The sequence below is a fragment of the Delphinapterus leucas genome, chromosome 10 (genome assembly GCF_059928025.1).
Source record: "Delphinapterus leucas isolate spDelLeu-1000000601 "Yukka" chromosome 10, BTC_Dleu_Yukka2, whole genome shotgun sequence".
NCBI classification, from domain to species: domain Eukaryota; kingdom Metazoa; phylum Chordata; class Mammalia; order Artiodactyla; family Monodontidae; genus Delphinapterus; species Delphinapterus leucas.
The window spans coordinates 41,046,495-41,056,375 of NC_143138.1; the positions used below are offsets into that span (position 1 = coordinate 41,046,495).

General features: G+C 57.3%; 2 protein-coding genes across 7 annotated transcripts; one reads left to right on the forward strand and one right to left on the reverse strand.

The window, feature by feature from the left end:
• Nucleotides 1-305: 305 nt before the first annotated feature.
• On the forward strand, nt 306-7,925 carry RGL2 (ral guanine nucleotide dissociation stimulator like 2). 6 transcript variants are annotated; one of them, XR_016394651.1, is made up of 18 exons: nt 306-414; nt 639-847; nt 2,115-2,198; nt 2,454-2,632; nt 2,763-2,813; nt 2,905-3,202; nt 3,473-3,724; nt 3,807-3,910; nt 4,004-4,088; nt 4,170-4,238; nt 4,405-4,479; nt 5,056-5,088; nt 5,209-5,330; nt 5,423-5,518; nt 5,601-5,712; nt 5,821-6,111; nt 6,285-6,829; nt 6,973-6,992. XR_016394651.1 is itself a non-coding variant. In XM_022581589.3 (18 exons), exons 2-18 carry the CDS (start codon nt 680-682, stop codon nt 7,182-7,184), a joined length of 2,346 nt encoding a protein of 781 aa, XP_022437297.1. In that variant the 5' UTR covers nt 306-414; nt 639-679; the 3' UTR covers nt 7,185-7,925. The 6 variants fall into 6 exon arrangements, 5 of the variants coding, with proteins under 5 accessions (XP_022437297.1, XP_022437298.1, XP_089775009.1 ...); XM_022581589.3 differs by having other exon boundaries at nt 6,750-6,864; nt 6,973-7,925; XM_022581590.3 differs by having other exon boundaries at nt 4,016-4,088; nt 6,750-6,864; nt 6,973-7,925.
• A 532-nt stretch (nt 7,926-8,457) lies between these two features.
• Nucleotides 8,458-9,868, reverse strand: PFDN6 (prefoldin subunit 6). Its single transcript, XM_089918893.1, has 5 exons — nt 9,766-9,868; nt 9,474-9,552; nt 9,134-9,204; nt 8,928-9,052; nt 8,458-8,680 (listed from the first exon to the last, which is right to left on the reverse strand). The coding sequence occupies exons 2-5, from the start codon at nt 9,535-9,537 to the stop codon at nt 8,551-8,553; spliced, it is 390 nt and encodes a 129-aa protein (XP_089775019.1). The 5' UTR covers nt 9,538-9,552; nt 9,766-9,868; the 3' UTR covers nt 8,458-8,550.
• Between the last annotated feature and the right edge of the window lie 13 nt (nt 9,869-9,881).

A 9,881-nucleotide genomic window follows, 5' to 3' on the forward strand; every position in this document is an offset into this window, starting at 1 on the left:
AGAGGAATGTCAAATTTGGCTCCTGCCCTTCCCCGGGGGCTGGAGACTGAAATCTTTATATCAGTTCAGTGCGGGGCGACTTGGGTTCCAGGATCCCCGAGTCCGGGGGGCCCGAGGACAGCGGAGCTGGAGACCCGGGCTCCTGGGTCCCGGCCCCTGAGTGTCTAGCGCTCCTCTCGTCCGCGGCCCTGGCTCCTGTCCTCACTTCCTTCCCTTTTTGGCTCCTGCTCGCGGAGCGGGCGGACGTGGGGGGAGCGGAAAGGGCGGGAGGGCCCGGGAGTCTGGCAAGGGGGTGGGGTACAAGGGGGTGCGGAAAAGCCAGGGAAGGGACTCGGTCCGGGAACTTGATCAGGGGCCGGAGACCTACGGGAACAGCGGCCCGGGACCCGCGCTGCCCCCACCCCTCCTGAGCAGGTCAGAGCCAGAGCACCTTGTGACCCTGCCCGTTCCCGTACTCGTGACCCCCTCATCCCCAAAATGCAAGGCCCCCCATATTCCACCCCTGTATCCCTCCTTCCCCCCCGCCCAGCCTCCCTGCAGGACTCCTATCCGGTTACCTAGAACCCACCCGCTTACCTCCCCTCCGGATCCCCTGCGCCCACCTGATACTCCACCTGACCCCTCCTGTCTCTCCCCAGGCGCCCCCATGGCCCGACCCCGCTGATTCCTTCACTCGGCCATGCTCCCGCGGCCCCTGCGGCTGTTTTGGGACACGAGCCCCCCCGGGGGAGTCGTGCTGAGCAGCTTCCGGAGTCGAGACCCCGAAGGGGGTGGGGGCCCAGGTGGCCGGGGCGTGGGCGGGGGGCAGGAGGAGGAGGAGGAGGAGGAGGAGGAGGAAGACGACGAGGTGAGACGCGGGAGGTGGGAGGTAGGGGGCGTGTATATTTCTGAGACTCTCCACCTTTTGTTGTCTGTGTCCCTTCATCTCTTCCTGCCTCAGCTACTTCCGCGCCTCTCGCTGGTGTCTGCCTGTCTCCCCGCTGCGGGGAGTCCCGGCGTTTCTGTGGTTCTGTGCCGCAGTGTGACTCAGGACCTGCCCGCAGGAACCTGCTCTGTTCCTGCCAGGAGCGTCTGGCTGGCTGTCCTGCGGGTCTCTGGCCCTCTCCGCCTGTGCCCGAGTTTGCCCGTCTCTCTGGGCTTGGTGTCTAGGTCCCTGTCTCCCTCCCTGTTTTTGTTTGGCGGGGAGGGGTTTGTTTCCACAGTAACCCGCTCCTCTGATTCCGGGATTGGGGAGGGAACCCTTTGACTTCGTGACCCCTCCCCCCTCTCCTGCCGGGCTCCGGGTGGAGGCGCGAAGCCAAGGTTCTTGGACCTTGGAGGGACCATCCCGGGCTGAGTGGCGGGTGGTCACCTGCTTTTCTCCGGGACTAATGGCGGTGGCCAGGAGTATGACTGGGGTCTCGGGAGGCGCCAAAAATTGGATTTGAGGCCCCGAGGCTTTGGACTCCTAGGTCCAGAGTCTGGGTGAGGGCTGGGTGACTAGCAGGGCTGGTTTTTCGGGATCGGTTGGGGGAGGGGCTGGGTCACATGACACTCTGAGTCTTTCCCCCACATCATCCCCACTTCCCCTTCTTCCTGTACTGGGATCAGAGCCGCCACCTCGAGGGGGGTCTCCAGGGCTGAGGGACCCGGGGAAAGGGGGCTAAGGGGAAGGACTAACTCTTTGGGCTTGGTCAGTTCCTGCGGGGGAGGGCGGAGCATGCGGCTGTGCCTGTGACTGAGGTTTCAGCTTCTCAAGGTCTCTGCCTCAGGCTTTCTGCCTCTCTCGCTTCCCGTCTCCTACTCTTTGCACCTTGATTCTCCGCTGTTCTGGGGTTCAGCTCTGGGGGGAAGGGGCTACAGCGGTCTCCAGGACCAGGGTTCCTGCATTCCATCCAGCTCCCCACGGCAAACCCCTAGACTCCACCGGGCCCTGAGGCGGCTTGCGGGGGGCTGTCTGGGCCCCAGTGGGGGAGACCTGGGGTCACCAGTCCCCCCCACCCCTCGTACTCGCTGGTACTGTCCCCCGCCGCAACAGGTGAGGGGTACAGAGGGAGGAGTAGGGCCTGGGGCTGAGGGTTGGGCAGTGGGGTATGGTGGGGAACTGTCTGACCTCCCCTTCCTTGCTCCTCCAGGCCCCTGTGTCTGTCTGGGACGAGGAGGAGGATGGTGCCACCTTTACTGTCACAAGTCGCCAGTATCGGCCTGTTGATCCCTTGGTGAGATCATAACTTTGACTTCACACCTCTGACCCTCCACCTCCCAGTTCCCCTTCCTCCGGCCAACTTTCTGGCCAGAGTGCCAGGTTGGAAGTTTGCAGACTGGACTCTGCTGTGTGACTTAGGTCAAGTCTTTTGCCCTCTCTGAATCTTAATACAGTGAGCCTGGATCATCTCCTAGGTCTGGGATTTCCCCCAGATATCTAGGGGCAGAGTTGAAAAAAGGGTCAGTGACTGGCCCTCTGTCTCCCCCAGGCCCCGAGGCCTCCCCCGCGTTCCTCCCGGAGGCTCCGAGCTGGCACTCTGGAGGCCCTGGTCAGACATCTGCTGGACGCCCGGACATCAGGGACTGACGTGACCTTCACGGCAGCCTTCCTGGCTACTCACCGGGCCTTCACCTCCACGCCTGCCCTGCTAGGGCTTATGGCTGACAGGTCAGGGTCATAAGGGACCAAGGGTCATTGACATGTCTGGACTTTCTAAAGCTGGAATATCCCGCCCAAATAGTCAAAGCCACTAGCATTTTGGAAAAAATGGACAGATAGAATCTCTTCCACTCCCCAGGCTGGAAGCCCTTGAATCTCATCCTACTGATGAGCTAGAGAGGACAAAAGGGTGAGTGACCCCTGATTCTTAACCTTGCACAGTTCCCTCCGCCCAGGCTGCAGCCTGACATCTGACCCCTGGCGGATTCCACTTCTCCCAGGGTAGCCATCTCTGTACTGTCAACCTGGCTGGCCTCTCACCCTGAGGATTTTGGCTCTGAGGTCAAGGGTCAGATTGACCGGCTTGAGAGCTTCTTGCTTCGGACAGGGTATGCAGCAGGGGAGGGTGTTGGGGGGGGCGGCGCTGACCTCATCCGCAACCTCCGGTCCCGGGTGGACCCCCAGACCCCCGAACTTCCTAAGCCCCTGGCCCTCCCCGGCGATCCCCCTGCTGACCCCACGGATGTCCTGGTGTTCCTCGCTGACCACTTGGCCGAACAGCTGACCCTGCTAGATGCGGTGAGACCTTGACCTCTGACCCCCCTGCCCCCTGCCCCCTACTAACCTGTCCCTGACTCCAGATCCTTACCGTGCTTCCAATCCTTCCTGATCCAGCTCCCAGTCTCCTTCGCCCACCCAGTTTTGACCTTGCCCCCTTTCCTCTTGATTGTTGCCCTTCAAACCCTGTGTCCCTCTGGTTCCTTGGCCACCTGAGATCCTCACACCCCTGATATTGGAAGGCTGACCTCACTTGACTACAAACTTTAACCTCTAACCTCTGCCCCACAGGAGCTATTTCTCAATCTGGTCCCCTCTCAGTGCCTGGGGGGCCTGTGGGGTCACAGAGACCGGCCAGGACATTCCCATCTCTGCCCGTCTGTCCGGGCTACTGTCATACAGTTCAACAAGGTGGCAGGGGCAGTGGTCAGCTCTGTCCTGGGGGCTACCTCAACCGGAGAGGGGCCTGGGGAGGTGACCATACGGCCACTCCGTCCCCCCCAGAGGGCCCGACTGCTGGAGAAGTGGATCCGTGTGGCAGAGGTAAGAGAGAGGCTCGGCCCTACTGGGGACTGTGGTGTGGAAAGAGGCCCACAGCTGCGGCCCCCTCTTGTGAACCCCACAGGAGTGCCGTCTGCTCCGAAACTTCTCTTCAGTGTATGCTGTGGTGTCGGCCCTGCAATCCAGCCCCATCCACAGGCTTCGGGCAGCCTGGGGGGAAGCAGCCAGGTGGGGAGGATGGGGCACTGGAGTCGGGTAATGGCTGGGAGGGGGGCAACTGAGCCAGGCCCCTCCTCAAGACCACTGTCCCCTGCTCCCCAGGGACAGCCTCAGAGTCTTTTCCAGCCTCTGCCAGATTTTCTCCGAGGAGGATAATTATTCCCAGAGCCGGGAGCTCCTCCTGCAGGTGAGGCCTGTTCCCAGCATTCACAGACATCCCCCCCCACCCCCACCCACACCCCATGTCCCCTTGTTCTGTCACCACCAGGAGGTGAAGCTACAGCCTTCTCTGGAGCCAAATTCCAAGAAGTCCCCGAGGTCTGGCTCCCGGGGTGGGGTGAGTGACTAGTTGGGGGTGGAAGCAGTCTGAGGGATGGAAGAGGAGGCAAGCAGCGTGAGGAGAATTCAACTTGTTCTCTGAGGCAATGGGATAGGAAAGTGCGGAGAGATGGAGGGCCCTTGGATCAATGGCAGGGGTGACTGACTCTTACCTCTGATCTCAGGGTGTGGTCCCATACCTTGGCACCTTCTTGAAGGACCTTGTGATGCTGGACGCAGCCTCCAAGGATGAGCTGGAGGTCAGTGGTGTGTGTGCGTGTGCGTGTGCGTGTGCGTGTGCGTGTGTGTGTGTGTGTGTGTATGCATTGCGATAATGGAATGAGTAGGCCTCAGGGTCAGACAGACCTCCTTCCAGAAGGGGCTGCAAGGCAGAAGCACTGCCAGGACTCTGTTACTTCGGCAAGTTTGTTTAACCTCCTTGTGCCTTAGTGATTTGTAAATGGGAAACTAGTGACGTATCTACATCAACCTTTTATTATGAGAGTTAAATGAATTAATGTTTGGCGAGTGCTCAGAGCATGCCTGAGATGTAAGCATATATAGATAGTTTGCTAAATAAACCAATACTGGGATCTTGGGCAAGTTCTTTATCTTTTCTGAGCTCTAATTTTCTCAACTGTAAAGTGGACACAATTTTGACCCATGATGTTCTATTTAAAGGGTAAGGTAGGGGGCTTAGGGCATGATGGATGAGAGGGGGAGGAGGGGGAGGGCCAGAGGAGTCAGAGAGGCTGAGTGAAGTGAGTGTTTGGGAGAGGGGATGTTCTCTCTGTGGCAGGGTTGGGACCCTCACCCCATCCCCTTTATCCTTGCAGAACGGATACATCAATTTTGACAAGCGGAGGAAGGTGAGGGGAGCATTTGGGCTGAATGCTAGCTGTCCCTAGCTACATCCCAGGAAGGGGAGAGGAGTGCAGAGTCAGGGGTTCCTGAATTTTGGCACCTGCAGTCTGTGGGCTCCTTCCTAGGAGTTTGCTGTCCTTTCTGAGCTGAGGCAGCTCCAGAACAAATGTCGTGGCTATGACCTCCGACCTGACCCCGATATCCAGCGGTGGCTACAGGGGCTCCGGCCACTGACAGAGGCCCAGAGGTGACTGGCTGGGTGCGGTTGGGACTTCAGGGCTCAGGCTGGGCGTGGGGGTATGTCATGCACTGACCTCTGCCCATTGCCCCCATCCCCAGCCATCAAGTGTCCTGTGAGGTGGAGCCATCCAGTAGCAGTGACCCTGCTGCCCCGCGGGTGCTTCGGCCAACGCTTGTCATCTCGCAGTGGACAGAGTGAGGGAGTCAGTGGTTGGAGGGTGGTCTCTTGGGGACTTGTCCTTCTCCCTCTGACCTTCCCAATGTCCTGCCACTCCAGGGTGCTGGGTTCTGTTGGAGGTCCCACACCCCTTGTCTCCTGGGACTGGCCGAATGTGGGGGCAGAGGAGGTGCCTGCAACCCCCGCTCCACTGCTGACACGGCTGGCCCAGGTGAGCTCCGCTCCTGACCTCTGACCTCAACACTGACCCTGACTTCGTGAATCCTTCTTCCTTGACCTCCCTGCCTTCGTGCCAGTTCCCTGTGTCGTTTGTCCCCAGCACATGAAGTGGCCGTCCGTCTCATCTCTGGACACTGCCCTGGAAAGCACTCCAGCCCTGCAGAGTCCCGCTGACCCCAGCCACCTCTCTCCCCCAGCTTCCTCCCCGAGGCCTTCTCGAGGTCACCGCCGCTCAGCCTCCTGTGGCTCCCCGCTCAGTGGGGGTGCAGAAGGGGCCTCCAGGGGGGCTGGATATGGGGGAGGGGGGCCTGGGCCAGGGGCCTCTGATTGCCGCATCATCCGAGTCCAGATGGAGCTGGGGGAAGACGGCAGTGTCTACAAGAGCATCTTGGTGAGGGAGTTGTGGGCTGGGAGGTGGGGTGAAGGATGGTGCCCCGAGGGACTAGAGATGGATGATGTCTTAGATGTCAACAGCCAAATGGGAGGATGCTTTTACTTTTTTTTCTTTTTTTTTGCGGTACACGGGCCTCTCACTGCTGTGGCCTCTCCCATTGCGGAGCACAGGCTCCGGACGCGCAGGCTCAGCGGCCATGGCTCACGGGCCTAGCCGCTCCGCGGCATGTGGGATCCTCCCGGCCCGGGGCACGAACCCGTTTCCCCTGCATCGGCAGGTGGACTCTCAACCACTGCGCCACCAGGGAAGCCCTGTTTTTACTTTTAATTGACCTTTGGTTTTAGCAACCATGTTTTCTTTTGAAGGTTACTTTGCGTTAGCTGGTGCACCTTGAACTTTGGGTGGCTGTATTAGATTTTCAGAACCAATAGCAGTTTCCCCACAGGAAGCAGCCCAGCAACTATGTGGGCTGGCGGATGGAGTACAGGGAGCCACCATGTTGGGTTTCCCTCTTCGCTTGAAAGTTTGGGTGCGGGTAACCTTTTCTGGTTGGGATTACTGGCTAGGGTTGGAAAAATGGAAAGCACAGGTCATCATGGCCAACTGATTGCTCTTTTGGTCTGCTGTCCTGCCAGGTGACAAGCCAGGACAAGGCTCCAAGTGTCATCAGTCGTGTCCTTAAGAAAAACAATCGTGATTCTGCGGTGGCTTCAGAGTATGAGCTAGTGCAGCTGCTCCCAGGGGAGCGAGGTCAGAGGCTGGGAGGGCAGACAGACTCTGGAGGAGAGTGCGTCCACATCCGGGGGGGGGTGCGGGGAATGACTGTGTTTGTGTTTGACACCCTTTCTGAACCTACAGAGCTCACCATCCCCCCCTCGGCTAACGTCTTCTACGCTATGGATGGAGCTTCACTCGATTTCCTCCTGCGGCAGCGGCGACAGCCCTCCACTGCTACACTGGGCCGCGCCAGTGGCCCTTCTGCCTCGGGAACTCCCCCAAGTGAGGGAGGAGGGGGTTCTTTTCCCAGGATCAAGGCCAAAGGGAGGAAGATTGCCCGAGCACTGTTCTGAGGACGAAGCCCTGTTGGCTCCTAGAACTCACGGTGGCCGTGCCAGATGTGGGGAGCCATCCTGAATGGTGGCAGTTGCCACACTGGGAAAAAATCCAGAAGGATGGCCAACCACCCTGGGGCAGTGAAGCGCCACTGGTTTACCAGCCAGCCGAGATCCAGCCCTATGGGAACTGCTAATCTTGGTACCCAAGACGGATACCTGTGTATAGCTTCCCACTTTCCATGAATGCAGCACACAGCTAGTGCTGGGAAAAGGATCCGTTTCTGATTCCTGGCCACATCCTAACATGCTAAGGGCCAAGGAAAGGCCTGGAAGTAGGGGGAAAGGAAAAGCCTAGAGGCTCTGAGCCCCAGGGGAAGGGAATGGTAAGGAAAAGGTTCTAGTAGGAGTTCCTCTTCCTAGTCTGGGGGTTCCTGTCACTGTGACAACACTAATAAACCAAAACACTACCTGAACTCTACTCCCATCCTTGCAGTGTGTACGAACTAGCTGCTTGGAGTGGGGGTGGGGAGTTGGCTGAAGGTAGACACTGTGGAAAAAGAGGGGCCCAATGTTCTCTATCCATGAAGAGCTGGAAGCAAGGACTTGGTGGAAACAGTTTCCTCAGAATGGTTTGTTCCTCCCCAGCAACCTCGCCATCCCTGGTCCCTTTATTTGCTCTTACGTTTTTCTCCTCAGTTGCTACAAACCCATGTCAAGTACTAGCCATCCCAATTAAAGTGATCAGTATGAAGAACACCCCTGACTCTGAATTTGTAAGAAACAATTTTAGGACAAAGAAATGGAAGAACAACTTTGTGGACAATGTACAAACTGGGAGACCTTACAATATTACAATGCATTATGTGCTGGGGCTTGAAATCAGTTTAAGCTACACTCAAATTCTAGGAAGAAAGAGACTAAAAAGAACTAATATGCCAGGGCTATTTTGAGGATGACAAGAAATCATAGCAAAGGAGGGTCACCATGTTTCATTCTGGGGTTAGAGAATTGTGAGTTCTTCAATAAACTCACTTTCCCTGAAATTATTGTGTTGTAAATGCCCTTTTCATGTTTCCAACCAAGATATGGAAGAGTTAAGGGTTCCACATACAGGCAAGAATTAGGTTTGAGACATTTCGGATTTTAGTCTCAAGAAAGAAGGGTTACTCTGCCACACAGAGATTCCAGTGCAAGGATCTGGACCTGAGAGAGTAATGCAGGTGATAAACATATAAGGTGGAAGGGACCAGGAGAATGGATGGAGACAATTATGACAGAAGCGACTGGTCAGAAAACGGCCAGGTATTTTCACACTTTATTAGCTACAGTATAGACCCTAGAGCTGCCTCATTTCCCCCCCTCCCCCGCCCCCAGGACAGGGTCAGACCTTCCCAGGAGCCCCTGCTTTTGCTGCCTGGGCCCGCTGGAACTCCTGCTGCAGCTGAGCAAGGGTCTCTCTCTGTTGCTCTGACTGCCGCTCTAGGTCCCGGAGCTGGGATTCGTATCGCTTACTAAGGAAAGGCAAAAAAGCAAGTAAGGAGAAGTTAGTGAGACTTACTGTTGAGGGTGCTGAAGGCAAGAAGAAGATTGGTGGAAAACTTGAGATCTAAGGGGAGGATGGAGGAGAGGAGTTACAAGGGAAGGGTTGGAGGAACTGGACAATTGGGGGATACTCTGGAGAGCGACTCTACAATGGTTCCTCAACACCTTTTTCCCAACGCGTCAGGTACATCACAGGGGGCTGGAATAAAGACTCACATCTCAGCCGTGATGTAGTCCAGCCTTTTCCCCACTGTGGCCCGAGCTTCCCCCAGCTCCTGTTTGACCAGCACGGGACCCAGAAGTTTAAAGACCACATTGGATCCATCCAGCAGGGCCAGTTCCTGATGGAGGGGTGGGACATACATGATCAGAATTACTGCCAGGACAGATCCCTCCTCACCCCACAAATCCCAGTCTCTCACCTCCTTCACGATATTATTTTCTGTTAGTTGTGCCTCTAGTTTCTGCCTCCCTGACATGGATTTACTCAAGTCTGGTGGGTGGAAGGAAAGACTTTATTAGAGACATCACATGTGCCACCCGACCCCCAAAATCCTGATGAGAAAAAGATGCAGTTGAGGAAGTAGGCCAAGGACGGGGCGGCGAGTCAGTGGATGGGAAGAGTATAGAGGTGGGGATGGACCCGCACGCTGGGGCCGGGAGTAGGGGGGTGGGGTGGGGGCAGTGCAGAACACATGGTCTGGGTATGGCTTTGGGTTTTGAGGGAATTGGCGCGAGGCCACACCGACCCTGCTCCCTTACCCTTCTGTAGCTGTTGATATTTCTCCACTTCTCCCTGTAGCTTCTTCTGGATTAGCTCAGCCATGGCGGGGACGAAAGCCTGCGGGGAGCGGGAGGGGGGCGCTGGGTCTCACACTCTGGAAGGTACCCGAGCTCCCTTTTCTGGCCTGCGGAAATGACAGCCCTCCTGACAGGCGGCCTCTTGGAACACCGCAGTCTCTCCGGATCCGGAATATCTGCTTCACCCCTGCCCCAGGGGGTGGCGGGCGAAACAGGACCCCAAACCCCTCAACCGAATCCCTGACCCACTCACGTTCTCCCGTCAGTATTGGTAAACCCGGAAGTAAACAACGAATGCCGGGAAAAGACGGCGCCGGAAGGTTTCGTCTGGTGCATGCCGGGAAATGTAGTTCTAACATGTTTAATGAG

Bases quoted from the DNA above. Each gene is read 5' to 3' on its own strand.
- PFDN6 (XM_089918893.1), bottom strand. From the start codon at position 9,537: ATGGCTGAGCTAATCCAGAAGAAGCTACAGGGAGAAGTGGAGAAATAT. The intron at 9,205-9,473 runs GTAAGGGAGCAG...TCCACCCACCAG, and splicing joins ATATCAACAGCTACAGAAGG to ACTTGAGTAAATCCATGTCA. The intron at 8,681-8,927 runs GTGAGTCTTTAT...GCCTTTCCTTAG, and splicing joins GACTACATCACGGCTGAGAT to TAAGCGATACGAATCCCAGC.
- RGL2 (XM_022581589.3), top strand. From the start codon at position 680: ATGCTCCCGCGGCCCCTGCGGCTGTTTTGGGACACGAGCCCCCCCGGG. The intron at 848-2,114 runs GTGAGACGCGGG...TTGCTCCTCCAG, and splicing joins AGGAGGAGGAAGACGACGAG to GCCCCTGTGTCTGTCTGGGA. The intron at 3,725-3,806 runs GTAAGAGAGAGG...TGAACCCCACAG, and splicing joins AGTGGATCCGTGTGGCAGAG to GAGTGCCGTCTGCTCCGAAA.